Consider the following 18,145-nt stretch of genomic DNA (forward strand, 5'->3'; position numbering starts at 1 on the left):
TGGATACACATTATGGTAGCTTCGGTAGAATTGAATTCCAAGACATGTATTAGAAGTTGCATATTACACATGTACTTTATAGTTGTAGTAGTGTTCTCCATTGAGAATCATAGCTATGTACTATTACATAATTGGATAATAAAACATGTTCAATGGCTTACTGTGGATGTAGGTCTCTGATCGAACCACATAAATCCTGTGTATTTTTTTTTCTTTTTTCTTTTAGCAAATCTCGACACTGCTGATGGTTAATTCTGTGGATGTTGGTTCAATTTTTTTTGTATTTTGTTGATTCCACGACATGTATGTATGTTGATTTATTTTTAGCAATTAGTTATTCTTAATATGTTTTTATTCAGAATAGTTGCACGACACTGCTGTTGAATCATGTCTAAAGTGGTTGAAGGGGGCCCGTCCGCAATGTGGGATAAAGACGTTACAAATATTTTTTTCGATCTGTATATTAAAGAAATATAACTGGGGAACAGACCAACAACGTATTTTAATAAGGAAGGGTGACAAAACATTGTTAAGAGATTCAAAGAATTGACTGTCAGGGATTACGACCGGCTTAAATTTAAAAACAAATGGGATCAGTTGAAGAAGGAATGTAAAATATGGAAGGAGTTGAAACGTAGATCTACCGGCCTGGGTTGGGATCCGATTAAAAGTACAATTAATGCTCCAGTTGAATGGTGGGCTGAAAAATTAGAGGTAAATTTCTATATAATCCATGAATTGTTAGCTTCGCAAATTGTTTTCTTTAATTATAATTTTCTAAATATCTCCTTTAAATGCTATATCACAGGCAGTACCGGCAGCGAAGAAGTACAAACAGCGCGGAATAGAGCTGGAATTTGAAGAGAAACTGTACATAATGTTTAAATGGGTTGTCGCAACGAGAAAGTTTTCGTTCAACCCTACTGAAAGAGGTTTTACAGGGATACCATATGAGATCACACCTGAGCCATTGACACCCGATGAAGAAGTGCATAACATTAACCAGAGGGATATGAGGGAGTCCAGTACAATTTTAAAGAGGCCAAGGATTGCTAAGAAAAATAAAGAGAAGGAACATTCTGTGAACACCTATTTGATCGTTTAATTGAAGATTTTGCAGCTCCACCAATGTCTGATTCAAACATATTAAACTGTCTCAGGCTTTTGGGCACTATTCCTGAAGTTGTGGGCGACAAACGATTTCACGTACAGTGTGTGAAAAAATTTATGGATTCAACTCGAATGAAAATATTCATGGCGCTAGAGCCTGAATTGCGTCTCGAATATTTGCAGGTTTTAGTCGAGGAATGATAAATTTTTTGTATTGTATATGTATTTGTTGCAGTAATATGAACTTTTACTTCTGTCAAATTTTTTTAAATATTTGGAACTTCTAATCATGTTATCGTTTTTTAATATGTTTGTACCTTCTACATATGTACCTGTTAGTGATTGATGCTTTCTTTATGTTCTGTATTATATGTTCTGAATTTGAACAATTAATATTTGGTAGTGTTGTAGTAATATCTTATTATGCACTAATTATGTTTACATCTTATATCATTTAGGATGGATCCACAACGTGTGCGTCGTAGGTGCGTGGATGGATCCACAACGTGTGCGTCGTAGGAGAATGACATTTGCTGCAGTCATTAAGATATTGTTGTTGGATTATTACTGGAATAACACTGCTCGCATTCCCCGCTTGACATCCAGCTTTGTTGGAGACAAATGAGTTGGTGAAATGTTTTCTGGCCATCAAATAAGGTTTAAAAATATTTTCAGAATGACAGCACTAATTTTTATGGATCTTTTGCACGAGTTATGCCTAAATCATGGCCTCTAGGGTTCTTCCAGAATGACGTGTAGGGTGGTGTTGGCTATAACACTGTACATTCTATCACAAAATAAATCGATTAGAGTAGTTATGGAAAGATTTCAGTATTCTTCTGAAACAATAAGTCATTACTTTTCTAAAGGCACACATGCTCTTGTTAGCTTAGCAGCTAAAATAATTAAACCGGATGATCCATCATTTGCTACCACTCCAGAACAAATTGTCAGCGATCCTCGATACATGCCATATTTCAAGGTAACTATGAGTGGTTTTATTTTATTACTTGTCATACGATTCATAATATTATTACTCTCTAACAAATAATTAAATATAATTGTATTGATGCAATTGACGGTACCCACATTGATGCCCGACTACCCAACCACGAGAATCTTGCATGCATTGATCCATGGAGAGTGTTTTACTTTTGTAGTGGCGGGCTGGGAAGGGAGTGCACATGACAGTCGGATTTTCTCATTTGCCACTAGGAATGGATCGCAGTGTTTCCCTCCCCCCCATCAGGTTAATTTTGCTTTGCAGTTTGTTTATCTGAGTATGTAATCTTTTTAATTAATAGTGTTTTTCGTATTAGGAAAATATTATCTGGTTGATGCAGGGTATCCTATGCAAAGGGGATACTTGAAGCCCTATCCTGACACAATATATCATCTTCCTGATTTTGAGAGAGCAAATGACACCGTCCGTGGCAGAAAGAAAATGTTTAATAAACGCCACACATCTTTACGCGGGGTAATTGAAAGAACATTTGGGGTTTGGAAGAAGAAATGGGTCATCCTATGTGATATGTCGTCGTATCCTTTCCAAAAGCATGTGCATATTATGGTTGCAACAATGACACTACATAACTTCATCCGAAGACATTCCTCACGATCAGATACAAACTTTAGTATGACTGACAATGACGAACTGAATGTCTTCGAGCAAACTCCTGGAATTGTGGGTGAGAATTCATTACCTGAGGATGATGTAGACTCTAATGAATTTGAAGATAAGGAAGGTGAATGTTTGGCTGATATGATTGCTTTAAGGGAGTCTATCACAGATGCTATTTGTGGCTGTTAATCTACCAAATTTTTCTTTAATAAGATTATAGGTTTATATTCATATGCATTTAATTTTGGTTATTTTTAAAATACCTTAAATTTTTAAAATACCTTAAATACCTTAAACTGATATTGATTCTTTTGTTATTTTCACAGTTATACAAACATGACTTCCAGGATATCAGATATAGACAGAGGGATTTTGTGTTATTGTGGACTATCGTCTCCGTTACTAACGTCACAGAAGGAGCATAACTTTGGGAGACAGTTTTATGGTTGTGCCAGAGGTGTTTCAACTCGTTGCAGTTTCTTCCAGTGGGCTGATAGTCCCACATATTACACTGCTAGTAGTCATGTGAATCCGATGTTTTCTCAGGCTGACAGTGCAGTTGAGGACCGACGTAGCTAGAGTATGAAGTTAAATATTTTAATATTTATCCTTATTGTTGTACTTGTATTTGTACTTTTTTTAGTTCTTCTGATATTCGTTAGGGTGTGAGAACTGTATGATATCTTTTAGAACATTCCTGTCATTATCGTATGTTTCTGCATTATATGTTTCTTTTCTATCAATAAGCTATTCTGAATAAGCTGCCCAAAACAGTTTTATCAGACAGAGACAAGAATGTCATTTAACCGCCAATAAGTTAGTCTGATTAAGCTGACCCAAATAGCAAGTCAGATTATTCTGATAATGATAATCCGCAGATTATAAATAATCCGCCATAAATAGCTAGAGCCTAAGACCATAACGAGACTGCTAATGTGCAAAGCGCTTGATTTTGATCGGACGGTTAGTGAGGCATGACTTCTTCGTTATGTTATCTGAGTTATCTCTCACCTGCATTGTCCAACAATCAAAACTCGAGCAACAAAAATGGCCGCAGAAATCCCCCCATCCCGACTGGCGATCGAAACCCCTGTGATCGTCTCATCTCTCAAACCCCACCTATCCCACACCTCCCCATCCTTCCGCCTCGGATCCCCGAGCCTCAACTCCCTCCGCCTCCGCCGCGTTTTCGACATCTTCAACCGCAACGGAGATGAAGAAATCACCTCCGAAGAGCTCTCATACCATAGAAGAAAGGATATGAAGTACAAATTGAATTTAGCTATGGAGAACAGCAGCTCTCTGTTTACAACAACAAAAAAATATTTTCCCCTACCTAGCAGCATATATAGAGGTAGTGGAGATATCCTTTATGCTGATTAAGGTTTTTGCCATATTATATATACTCTATCAAATCTATGTCTATGTTTATGGATTGTCTACCATGACAGTAAGAGTGAATATTTATGGTTTTCAAAATAAAATACGATGAGAGATATAAATATTGAATCAAGTCACTTTTTTTTTTTTGTTGAAGGACAGGAGGACTACAAATTATTATTATTTTTTACTTTTATTAAATATCAAATAACTTGATTTGATTATTTGTAGGGGTTCGACGGTGATAATTTTTTAAATACTTCTATGTTAAATTTATTTTGAATGTTAACTTAAATTTAAGTTGATTCATCTGCACCATGCTAATAATTCAGCATCACCACCATTTTTAATTTCATTTTATTTATTTTTTGATTTGCCTCACATAATGACATAACATGTAGGTTCCCCCCAACAAAGATCTCATGTATATATAATGATTTAAATGTGCTTGATATGCACAATCTTCAATAATATCCTTTAGATTGATATACTACTCGATCGTCTTGTTGATAGGCTTCATTTACTTGATGAGGAGTCTGTCGAGAGGAGACGACAACTATGTCTGCTTTGTAATAACCATCTTTTAGATTCAAGGTACTATGAGAATACAACATTTAATATATGATATTATTGCTAGAATATTGATGGAGGCTTTTCTCTCTCTATATATTATATAAGTTTGATTTAGATGCTCAGTATTAATTTAGAGTTTACTTGCATTGTCATCATTATTAAAATGTTTCTTCAAGTTGACAATTGTTGTTTAACAATAGGTAGTTTCTAGTTTGTTGCATAAAGTTTATTAGTTGATACAATTGTCAAACCTTTGCTATACAAATTTAATCCTAGATAGTCATGCAATTTTATTGATCATATCCCATGCTATGTCCTTTCTCATTTATTCTTTTGAGATAATGTTTATCTATTAAGTTGAGTGCATATAATAGGCAGATTTTTTATTTAATCTTTTAGCGGATAAAATATGTAATGTTTAGTTACTTGCTTTGATGATGCTATTTGGTATATGAATATTTATGGAGGCCAAGTTATGGATTATTGGATTATGTAGTAAATTGATAAAATGGCTCTTTCTCTGTTGGTTTTCAGACTGGTGTACGACATATAGATGTCAATAATTTAAGTTTGTTTTAATATCGTCAATTACTAGATATAAATATGATCTCGCTAGGTTATGTGACTCCGTTTTAGTTTAGTTTTTTTAGGTTTTTATTGTAGTTTGAGCAAAAATAGTTTTTTTGAAGCATGAGATCAACATTAGAGTACTAGGGAAGCTTGAGTCAGATGTACTTTGGTTTTTTACTCGTATTAGTGGCTTTTGTGATGCTATTGCTAGACTTGTTAGTTTACATATCATATTAATGATTAACCTTATGGTGGACCAAAGTTTGAACGACACCTAAGTAATTACAAAAACAGTAAGCATTTTGTCCAAATTGGCTTATAAGCGAGAAACTGTAAATGAAATTCGTGATTCTCAAGGTAGTTTACGACATGGACTCGAGGAAAAAAATATCAAATTGGTAGGTTTTGGATAATAAAATGTTAGTTCTACAAGTATTGGTTTATTATTTAATTCAATTTGTAGATTGATAAACAAATAATCAAACAACTCTATTTTTGTAAATGAATTTGAACTACTTCTTTGCAAGGAAGAACTCTAAATATTATAATTGGTGAGAAGGGAACCTGTAAACCAGCTTCTTCAACTCTTCTTTTTGCAAATTTTAGTTGCTCTATAGACAATGTGACGCCTGTATATTTGCAGCCTGTTTGCTTCACCACTTCTATGGCAAAACCTCCCCAACCACACCCAATCTCAAGTATTTCATGCTTTGCATCAATGTTTGCCTTGATAATTGTTTTTGAACAGAATACTATTAGAAATAAGGGATTGATGAGGGCAAAACAACCTAAATACTGTAATTCACTAGATAAATGTTGGTGTTGCAAACCTTATCAATTAAAACTGATATTTTACGAAGTTGTGCATCTTCTAAACCTTCATTTGCATTCTATAACATAAAATTTAACCATGGAGATTTTAATAAATTGAATGCATTTATGCGTAATTATGTTGAATACCACCCACAGGCTTACCGAATCAAAAAAATATTGCTCACCTTAAAAATTGGACAAGAGTATTGCATCCTCTCATCTAAGAATAGAGAAAAGAATTCATTGCTCTGTTGAAAATAGAAAGTAGAATTGTGTTAATTCCAAATATGTTAAATATCTAAAAAAAAATTGTTGATATGCATATCCTGTTTAGAAATCATGATTTGCTATTACATTTCGAGAGAGAAATTATTATCCCTTAATTATAAATTATTGTGCTTTTAATTATTTCCTTTTCTTATCATGGGTGCTTTGGTTTTCCCTCCAATTTTATGAGGGTTAGGATGAGCTATATAAATATATATTTGCTTTTTGCTTAATGTGAAAATTAAAGACTTTATTCCTCTCAAGTATCCACACAAATCATAAATGATAAATACCTATGAAGAAGTAAAAATATTATAACTAGCTGATCTAACAAGAAAGTCAAGCTCACTCGATCAAGAACCTAGTAGAAATGAGTAAGATTGAAGAGAGAAAAGACTAGACTACTCAAATTTTATTGAGGCATGCTAAAGTTGACGTTTAATAATTATTTGATAAGACATACCAAAATAATGAAAGCAATTTTGAAAATTCATCATAATCAACTTAGTCTTAGTCTAGCTATTTTGTGTCACTTTTATGTATCATTATCTATTCATTTGGTTGAATGGTGCATGACGTGCTAACTCAGTTTTGTGTATCCCTTTCTTGTAAAATTTCCAACCATTTTTACTTTTTGTTTATCATTTTTCTTGTATATTTTATCTCTATTAAGCCAATTTACACCAATCTTAATTATTGAAATTTACCTCTCCATTGTGCATGTGCACGTCAGTAATTTTTTCACTATCTTAGCTTCAATATATAATACTCTTCCCATCATTTCATACAATCATTATCTTTGCTTTATTATATATTACACTTGTTGTAAGCTCGGTTTTATAGTAATGCTAGCATTACCCTTCGGAGGAGACGAATTGAGCTTTTAAGAGGAGACTAGTGCGAGAGAGAAAGAGAGGGAAAGACTCTAGCAACGAGTGTGTGCATGCTTGCCTTTGTTTGGAAGAGAAGCGATCGGGCCAACATTGAGAGTGGCGAGCAATGGAAAGGGATTTACCTGAGCCGATTGAGCACATGTGTTTGTCCAGGAAAGCAGAAGCATCAATCAAGCGAAGATTTGGCCAACAATGTCTCTTGCCCGGAACACGAGCATACCCGAGGATTGCAAATGCAAGTTATTGATCCGTACGAATAGGGTTGTAAACAAGCCGAGCTTGAGCAAACTCAGGCTTGGCTTGTTTGAAATTATTCTATTCGAAATGGGCTCGTGTTCCAAATTGCTCGTGAACAACGCGTTCGTGTTTGACTCAATTACATATTCTTATTTGTGTTCGGTTCGTGTTCAACTCAAAACTGACTCGTATAAACTAATTAGAAAAAAAATTGTAGGGCGTTGGATTCAAACCTTCACAATTTCTGTGTAATTAAAGACGGAAAACCACGTGACTACAGGAGCTGTGGTGATTTAAACTTAGAGATAAATATATAATATATTGTTATATAAATAAAATATATAATTTTCTTATTTCGAGCTAAAATGAGCCATATCATATCAAACAAAAGGTTGTTCGTGTTATGTTTGTTTATAAGTCAAGCTTAAAAAATTTGTTAGTGCTTGGCTTGCTTAACGAACGATTCGAATACGAGTTATTTGACGAGCCGAACATGAGCTGTTCATGAATAATGAGTTTCTTTTGACAATTTTATGCACGAAGGTGATGAAGCAAGTTGGAGAAGAAGCAAGGAGGAGCAACAATTGACCTATTTGCATGAGAACTAAATGCATCAAAGTCAAATGAATATGTGAGTGGAGAAGGATTGAAATCAGGGCGTGAAATTTAATGATTAGGAGCAACATATGAGAGCTGTGATTGACAACTTTCCGTACTGGTTTGATTGAAAGTGAGAAAGAGGGGATGCAGGCTGTGTACAACAACTAAGGAGGATCACACGAGCAAATGCTGCACAAGTACTAATCTCAAGTCGAACCGATTTTTCAGGGCTATGGAAGGTATATTTGTTTTCTTTAAACCTTATATTTCTAAGATTCATTGTAAAAGCTAAATTATTATAAAAAATGTTGTAAATTAAACTGAGAGTTTTATTAAAACTTTGGATTGTCAAAATTAGGAAGTTCATATTTTTTTTTATAATTATAAATTTGAAATTTAAAATAATTATAATATTTTAAATTATAATTATAAATTTGAAATTTAAGATAATTATAATATTTTAAATTGTATTAAGTTATGAAGAAAGTTGAGATTAAAAAATGAAAGGTTTATTTGAAATTTGAAATTAAAATTTATAATTTTTTAAATTAGAGATGAAATTAATCAGATATTAAATAAAATTTAATTCAAATCATATGTATTAATTTAAGTCGTAGTATTGATGGTTAAATTAAAATGACATGAATACTTAAAATGAAGTATTCAACCAACAATTTAAATACATAATTAATTGATGGATCAATTAAGCATAATTAAATAATATGTTTAAAATTTATTTTTTTTATGATAATTCAAGCATCTAATTAAACGAGACGGAGTTAGAATAAGATTGAAAATCAAGCTAACTAAATAAGATGATACTCTTACTTTTAATTAATGGTAGTATTTTATTTTTTCTAAATCAATTGTATTTATAGTTACTAATACTTGTTAAATTCAATTGCATAATTTTATTGTGATTTATATGCTCTTTTATTTATTAGTCATATCATTATGAATATTAAAAATATTTACTATTAAACACTAATTAAAGATATACTGATTATATTCAATTGAATGATATAGACATATGAATAATATCAACTATATAGACTGCTTGCTTGTGCATGTTGAATATATGAAGTTCATCTCATTATGATATTAGCTGAAGATGCTAAGATGATAAATGCACATCTTAAAAAAATATTTATATGAAAATACTTTAATTGATATACTTAGATAATGCTCGCATAACGAATGTATAAATAAAATATTATAAATAAGAAAATGATATTATGCGATGTAATTAAATGTTCCAAAAATTATTGAATGGTCATAATTAATTAGTGAATTGTTATTGCAGATTTATCTTTGACCGTCTAGCATGCATATTGTTTTCTTATTTGTTATGTTGCTCTAGTTTAGAAGTATGAGAAGTTACTGGCTATTGATAGCTCACCTTTATTTTAAATTAACATTTTATGGTTTAAAATTTGATTAAAATATGAGTAATAGAGGAGAAAACATGTATAGAAGATGAGATCAACAAACAGGAAAGTAAATTTATAATGGTATATAATTTAACTTCTTTTTTGTAGTGATTGTTTCAGTTATTTTAGGATTATTAACTAATAATAATAATAATAATAATAATAATAATAATAATAATTAATTTTACTGTCCAACCGTTTGTTCCCGCATTGGAAATTTTAAGCCCTTAGGCCCAGGCAATGACACTTGCTATCCTTTAATATAATCATTTGTTACTTTTATTTTTAGTTTTATTAGACGTCCATAATAAGGATACCCTTTTTATCACACTACTTGATTACTAATGGCTTCTTTGTTTCTCTGTAGGTCTAAATATATAATTGCAGTTTTATTAACTAGGAGCCTTTTAAGTCTATATATTATTTTCATGACAAAATGTGTTATTGAAACATTCTTGATTTTATCCTTTTTGCTTGAACTGTAGGAGTTACCACCCATTAGCATTCTTTTTATTGATTTAATAATCAATTTGAGGTAGTTACATCTATCATACATAGATCTTATATCTGCTTTAAGCAATTTTCTTTGGTCATTATCAATTTCGCATCCTAAAAAAATCACATTATTTTCTCTCCTTGTTCTACCAAGGATGAGTGCTTTTAGCAAAACCTTATTCCTTCAACTATCTGATATGTAGATAGATATTTGAGTTGAATAGCATGCAATTAAGTTCTTCATCAAAATTGTTAGCCTTATCCAAATCTTTTGTGGTTGGCTTTATTAATCCTCATCTATATTTTGTTTATTGTTGCATGGGATATAAATTCTATTTTAAGTATATCTTTTGGCATAATTTTAATCTCAGCTATCTTTTGTCAATTTTTTTTTCTTTTTAATCCTTAGGCATTACTTTTATTCACCTATTATTAGTGAGTCTTCTAGCTTTTAGTTAGTCTATTTTTAACCATTTTATTTTACTAGATGATTCTCCTATTATCACTCCATTTCATCTTATTTTATCACAGTGAAATGTTTTATGCAGACTAACGCAATATTGCGAAGTAAAAAAAAAAAGGTCTTTTATAAACAGAAAAGGTTATAGCCACGAATTAAAATGTAATTTACCTGATCATAATGTTGAGATATGTTATGGATGGCTTGTGAAATACTATTTTTTGTTGAGATGTGCTGTAGATAGTATTTTGCAGATGCAATCCCTGCTGTGCAAAGCAATGGCGTCCACCAACCTCTACAAGTAGCCATGAAAAGTCTTACATACAAAATTGCTTATTCATAAGAAGTAGATAATCCTCATAGTGAAAGATAAACTTATTTCTTGCACAAACCTTTTGTTTTGCTTGTTGGTGGAAGTATATCTTGATTCATTGTTAGCAATAAGTAGCTAATCAAGAAGAGAATTTCTTTAGTTTAAGAATGGTAACAGGTCGGAGGAAGAACTACAACATGGAAACCAATTTTACCAAAATAAAATCTAAAAGACCGCCTTTTTGATCCACAAAAGAAAAGTAGCCATTAATGTATGCTTCTGCAAGGCCTATATCAGCTTCTGTAGCAATCTGCAATAAATTTTGCTGTTTGTCATGACTTTTTTTTCGTTAATTAGAAAATATCAGTGTAACTAGTTAAACCTTCCAGTAAAATAGTGGACTATGCACTTTAATGATAGATTTCAAACAACTTGGCTTAGTTTCTCCAAAGGAGGAAGCATCCCCTCCATCTTCCAGCAATCTGAAAAATTGAATTCAATTGTTAAGCACAAATAAATATGCAATCCTTTTGTTATTGACCATTGCTCAAAAAAATAAAATAAGAAAATTTAAAAGAATTTAGTATTCATAATAATGTATTAGAGTTCCTTGGGTATGTTATGTGTGTTAATTTCAACAGCTCAAAAGAAAGAAAAAAGAACTTGACATAGATATCATGTCTGAAAACTGGTGCCATTTTCTTAGAATTATAGTCAGATGCTTTTTAACACCGTGCTGTTGCAACAGGAAAATAAGCTTACTAAAATTGCCTGATGGTATGAAGAGAACATAAGTGAGATCACAAATTTTGTAGCAATAGCATTTCACAATGACTTTTTTCAGAGGTTACTATTTTGCCCATGAGGAAGTAATTTTCATATGATTTTATCTTATCTCACTGGTCTTTCATTTCCACAACTATTATTGTCTACACACAAAACATACACGCGCACACACATACACATTGGAGAAGGCACGGAACAAAATAAAGATCTGTGATTCAAACTGTTGCAATTTTAAATTTTAAGGAAAGAACTTGGCATATGAGAGACAAGGAAAAAAGAAAGAAAGATCAACATTAAAACTTTCATGAGGACCAATTCGGTTGCTGGTAATAAAAAGCATATTTTAAAAATGATTAATGTAATAGACGCTATCATTTTATTTAAGTTAATTAGAAATCATCGTTAGTTTGAACTTCCTATATCTCTCTAACGTAATGATTTTATTTTTAGAGGCAAACTAGTAAAAATTCAGTCATTATCAAAAATTTGTTTTCTATGCGACAAAGTAGTGAATGGCCCCGAAGATGCAAACCAATAGGTAAAGCTTAAAAAAAACCAAAGACAATCATACAAGACAAACAACATTGCTGTTAGCGTGCCTCAAAATGATGTATTTACATGCCTTTTTTGCTTTCATTTTGAAGCTTCTCTGGTTGCTTTGTAGATATGAAGCATATCTTAGCACATTTTGATTTTGAATTCACTCATTTGTGTGTGAAGTTAAGGGATTTGAAGGTATTCATAGAGCTTAAAATCAATTTTATTTTTAACATTCAACCAAATGATGCAATCTAATATAATTTGAAACCTGTTCTCAAACTGTTATGTATGGAGCTTGATTGACATGGGGAAGTGACAAGCAAGAACCAGTGCCCGAGAGGGGACTGGGCGTCCCAGCGTCAATAATGGCGCCCCAGTGCTAGCGGGGTGCCTAGGCGCCTAGCCGAATGCTTGATGACTCGTGCATGTGGAAAGTCAACTTCTAGGAGGGGCATAGTGGTGCCCAGGAGCACGTTTTCAACTCTGAAAACTCGACGCTCGAGATAGGTGATCCAACACCAGAAATAATTCAAGCAGTTTAGGCATTTTAGTGTTCGATGCGGGATTTGAAGAGCTCTCTCGACAGTGCATGAATGAAGTAGCATAAAGTGGTGTATGCGAGTTGTGAGTGGTTTTCTGCAATTTTTTCAGTGTGATAGAGAGAGGAGCTTTCCTAAGTACCAGGCTTGTAAAGAGAATTTGAGTGTGGTGTAATATATATATTTCTTCTCATTTCATAGTAAATTTCTTAGTGTGATATGACTTTGTGTTTTTTTACTGTTTTGGGGTTTTTCCACGTTTTTTGTTTGTGCGCTTCTGTTTAATTGTTTGGTTTGGATTATTTGAAAATGTCTTTTTACGTAAATCTAGTGAAGTGAGTATCCTCTCACAACAAGTGGTCTTAGAGGGGGTTTTCTAAAGAATTTTGATTCAAGTGGGAACAATGACCTACGATGCAAAATACAAGGCAGAGATGTTCAACGATTCAAATTTTGCATTCTGGATAATACAAGTTGATTTATTATATGAAAAGAAACAATATTTGTCACCGGAAGGAATCACTAATAAGCATGAATCGATGACTATGAAAGAATGGAAGTTGCTTGATCAAACATCATTAGGTTGCATCCATCTTTAGTTTTCTTATTTGTTGCTTTCAACATTGTGAGTGAGAAAATTATTGTAAATCTCATGGCTACACTAACAAGTTTGTATGAGATGTCTTTAGCCTCAAATAAAGTATTTCTGATGAAGAGATTGTTCAATGTGAAGATGATGAATGGTAGTTCAGTGACGGAACACTTGAATAACTTCAATACTATGACAAATCAGTAGTGTTATGTGGGCATCAAGTTCGATGACGAGGTCAATATATTATTACTCCTATCTTTATTGCCAGATAGTTGGGATATACCATTAATATCAGTAAGCAACTCTTCATATAATATGAAGTTAAATTTTAATGACATTGTGTAGTTTTTGTTGAATGAAGAAGTCTGCGAGAAGGTGAGCGGAGAAACTTCAAATTCTTTATTGCATTTTGAAAACATATGAAGGAATTTGGACAAGAACACAGAAAGAGATAGATTCAAGTTCAGAAGAGGAAAGTTCAGGTCATGAAAAAAAAAGCAGAGGAGAATGTTGATACTGTAGGAAAAGGTGACATGTCATGAAAAAAAAAGCAGAGGAGAATAGTGATGTAGGGAACATATATTTGAGAGATAGCAATGTTTGTAGTATTATAAAAAAGAGTGATTTGATATCAAGTTATCAAATGGATTGGTTTGGAAGCTCTTTGAAGTTTGACATGTTCTATGTTTAAAGAGAAATTTGATCTTAGTGACCCAACTTGCAAGGTCAGAATATGTGGCTATTTTCATATGTAATTCGTGGAAGGCGACCAGAGTGGCAATGGTAATGACTCGGGGCAACATTGAAGGCACTCTTTATCATTTGATTAATGAGATTGTTGAATTCATTGATGTAGCTAGAATGAAGATTGATGCAAGTGTATAACATTGCAAAATTGGCCATATGAGTGAAAAATATATGAAATCCCCACTCTTTAAAGGCAAGCTTCAGAGTTTAAGGTTTATTGAGTGAGATTTTTGTGCATATTGTGTCTATGAAAAGCAAAAGTAGGTTACTTTCTTCAAAAGTGGGTCAAAGGTGATGTCCTAAAAATTTATGTTAGTGCATACTGATCTATGGAGTATTACTCTTGTTCAGTCTATTGGAGGTTCCCACTATTTTTTCATTTTCATTGATGTTCACATCAGAAATGTATGTATATATTTCTTAAAGTATAAATATGTTGTATTTGATGTGTTTAAAAGTGTAAAATCATGGTTGAGAATGAGACACTTAAAGTTGAAGTGTCTCATATTAGATACTAGTGACAAGTATCATGATCAGAGATTCTGGAGTTTTTGTGCTTCAAAAGAAATCAGACATGAATTCACTCTTCCAAGGATACCGCAACAGAATAGTGTGCTTGACTGCATCAATAGAATCACCACAGAGCGTGCCAATCTATGAAGTTGTATGCAGACTTGTCAAAACAGTTATAAGCAGAAACAACTAACATTACTATTTATCTGATCAATCTTGGTCCGTCAATACCGTTGAATGAATGCTTACCTGAAGAAGCCTGGAGCGACAATGAGGGACATTTTTCCGACTTGAGAATATTTGGGTGCTCAACATAAGTTCATATTGATGTTGTAACTCAGATGAACTTGAGTATAAATTTTGGGGTTATCAGAATCAGAAGTTCATCAGGAGCATGGACGTGACTTTCAATTAAATGAAAATGTGTAAGGATAGGAGCAGAACTCAGGATTGTCCATCAATTATTTCAGAAGAGTCCTCCAAATATGTTGAGTTAGAAGATATTGATAATTAAAAGGATGAAAAAAGGAGAGGCGCTCAGTCTGATGATGCACAGGAAGTTCCACAATCACTTGCTACTGAAGTCAAGAGATTTAATAGTCATATGACTTAAACAAATGTATTTTTCTTCTTTATACTATTTTTTGTAGGGATGTCAAAAATTGATCCGACATGCTAAGACAACTTGAACTCGACTCGGAAAATTTGGGTTAGGTTTGACCCAAATATTTTTTGAGTCTGGTTTGGGTCGGAAAATTCGACCCGTTTATTATTCATTTCGGGTTCGAGCTGAACCTGAAAACCTAAACATGAGCCGAATAAGCATGAAAGTTTGGGTCGGGTTCGGGTTAGTAGGTCAAGCTCGGGTTTTGGTCTTAGTTTTTGATTCATTTATTATTCGAGTCGGGTTTCGGTTGACCCTATTCAGGTCGGACCCGAACTTGAATCGCTGACCCGAATTGACACCCTTATTTTTTTTGCTAACTGGCAGTGAACCGAAGTTCTATGAAGCAACCGAAGTTCTAGCGACGTCTTGCAGCGGTGCCCAGGAGAACGTTTTCAACATTCCGGAAACAGACTGTAGAACTTGGCCATTGGTTCAGGCGATCTAGTGCCATAAATAATTCGAGCAGTTTGGACATTGAAGTCCTAAATGCGGAATTTGGAAAATTCTCTCGGCAGTGCGGGAACGAAGTAGCGTGATGCGGTGCATGCGAGTTGTGAGTGGATTTCGTCAATTTTTCTCGTGTGATTGGGAGAGGAGGAGCATTCGTGAGCTCTAGGATTGTGAAGAGGATTTGAGTGTGATATAATTGTATATTTCTCATTTCATAATGAATTTCTTAGTGTGGTGCGGTTTTGTAGTTTTTTTCCTTTCTCGGGTTTTTTCATGTTAAATCTTTGTGTGATATATTTTTGGGTTTCTTATTTGTGCTTTTTTGTTCAATTGTTTTCTTCGGATCTCTCAAATTGGTTTTTTTCCGCAGATCTATGGAGGTGAATATCCTCCCACTACAAGAGACTTCATTCAACCAACCCAATTAGAAACTAAAAGTTGAAAATAGGTTTGGATTTCAAACGGTACATCCAAGTGGTATTTCTACTACTTAATAATCGAATCTAGCGGACATGACCGATTTTTTGAACTTGTTTTCTTACTTCAGGCAACCAAGTGAATCAAAATAGAAAGTTAAAGTTGTAAACAGGTTGGTGTTTCTACTTAAATGAGTACTCTTAACCCAACTACCATTCTAATGCTATTCCTCTATATGGTAAACTAATGTGAATAAAATGAATAAAGCATCTTACATCAAACAACCGGTTGAGATAAAGCGTTGAAGAAATTTGGTAACCACCAGCCTAGCTCCTTTTTCCATCAGAGAAGGTGTCATATGCCTTGTGTTTTTCAGAAGGTTTAAGTCCTTATTATGTATATTCCGTGCAATTACAAATCCAGCCTGAAATGACATAGGGCGCTCGTTAAAAGATAGTGCAATTAGATAATGGAGTGAAATTAGCTCTATGATATGCTCATTTAAGTGTAATGTATACCATGCTATCAAGCAACATTATGATTTATAAGATTACCTGTAGACCATCCTCTTGGAAGCCGTATCCTGTAGAAAACCATGCTAGTGTTTAGTTAACTTAATTTATGAGTAAATAAATGATAACAAAATTTAAAGTCAAAAGGTAGATAATGCAAATTTTTGACTTTAAAATGCTTTGTTTATAGAATTGCACATTCACATTAGCTTCTGCTGAACTGAAACATGGAAAGATTATTTTGTTTCACTTTTATATAAGAAATGTGCTTCGAGAATCTTCAATTTGCACATGTTCATTCTATAAGACTCCATGCGTATTTGGATTGGCTTATTGAACAACTGGTACTTCCATGTTAAAGCATGATAATTTTATTTCATACTGTTGAAATTAAAAATAATGCAGAATTTTTTTATTGATATGAAAGGCGGTTTAAATAACCCTTACTTGAATCATTGCATAGGAAATACAATAAAAAATTAATAGGAAAGGAAAGATATAACATCTGATATCTCCAATTAATCAATTCATATAAATTATTTGAAAATAAAGGAAACAACATAAAATAGGAGAAGAAATAAATCTAATCCAAGAAAATAAATCTAAAATAGAAAATTAAATAAAATTATATTTGGAAATAAATCTAATCCTCATAGCTTCTAATAAGAATAAATTATTTCCTAATATAACTTCTAACACTCCCTCTCAAGTTGAAACATGATTGAAAACAATTTTCAACTTGAATTTGAAAATATCAAACAATGGGCAAGGAAAATTCTGTGAAGTAGAACTTAAAGTTTTCATCCCGTACAACGGTTGTCTTTGATTGTAGTTCCTGTAGTGTCTGCAGGTAGGTAGAAGACTTTCTCAAGTAATGTTGTAGAAGAGTTTGCAGGAAAGTAGATAATTGCGGTTGTTTTTAACTGCAGTTTCTGTAGTGTTTGTAGATAGACATAAGACTTTTACAGGTAATGTTGCAGAGGAGTGCAAGAAAGTAGACAATGATGGTTGTTTTTTACTGCGGTTCCTGTAGTGTTTGTAGTTAACTGGAAGTCTCTTACAGATAATGTTGCAGGAGAGTTTGCAGGGAAGTAGACAACCTGTAGCAAAATTTGACTTCTAGTTGACTGCGGTTGTCGTTTGCTGTAGTTTCTGTAATGTTTGTAGGTAAACGAAAAACTCTTCAAGGTAATGTTGCAGGGGAGTTTGCAGGAAAATAGATAACATGTAGGAAAAAAACTACAGGATAAAGCTTGTCGAAAAAAAAATCGATAAAAGCTTCGGAGGAGGGTATGCTGTAGGAAAATGGTCTACAATGAGGAGGGTCTGTAACATGATACTGCTCTTTGTAGGGTAGATTGCTGATAGATAAGATTTCCGGTGTCAGAGAAAAATGACAACAACCTGCAAGGAGAAAATTGAATGTCACTGCTGTTGCTGGATAAGAGAGTTCCAACAAAGAAGTCCGCAGGGAGAGTTCTGGTGGCAAAGAAAACACAAAGGACCTGCATGATGATATCTGGAAGTAGGGAAGAAATTGACGGAGAAGTGCATGTAGGTCGGCTGCTGGGATTTCATTCAATGATACTGTTGACCTCATTTTAGTGAGGTCTTAGCCTC

The 18,145-nt window shown here is 33.2% G+C and overlaps 1 protein-coding gene across 1 annotated transcript in view; it reads right to left on the bottom strand.

Moving 5' to 3' along the window:
* LOC110019824 overlaps nt 1–18,145 on the bottom strand; it is a 37,240-nt gene that overhangs the window by 10,634 nt on the left and 8,461 nt on the right. Inside the window, exons 6-14 of the mRNA XM_020717669.1 lie at nt 17,545–17,677; nt 16,289–16,437; nt 11,145–11,244; nt 10,977–11,072; nt 10,842–10,897; nt 10,621–10,744; nt 6,253–6,315; nt 6,085–6,144; nt 5,819–5,980 (exon numbers count right to left, since the gene is read on the bottom strand). Coding sequence (XP_020573328.1) covers nt 5,819–5,980; nt 6,085–6,144; nt 6,253–6,315; nt 10,621–10,744; nt 10,842–10,897; nt 10,977–11,072; nt 11,145–11,244; nt 16,289–16,437; nt 17,545–17,677 — 943 coding nt within the window. The remainder of the gene's footprint in view (nt 1–5,818; nt 5,981–6,084; nt 6,145–6,252; nt 6,316–10,620; nt 10,745–10,841; nt 10,898–10,976; nt 11,073–11,144; nt 11,245–16,288; nt 16,438–17,544; nt 17,678–18,145) is intronic.

The sequence above is a fragment of the Phalaenopsis equestris genome, unplaced genomic scaffold, assembly GCF_001263595.1.
Source record: "Phalaenopsis equestris unplaced genomic scaffold, ASM126359v1 Scaffold000002, whole genome shotgun sequence".
Lineage (NCBI taxonomy): Eukaryota > Viridiplantae > Streptophyta > Magnoliopsida > Asparagales > Orchidaceae > Phalaenopsis > Phalaenopsis equestris.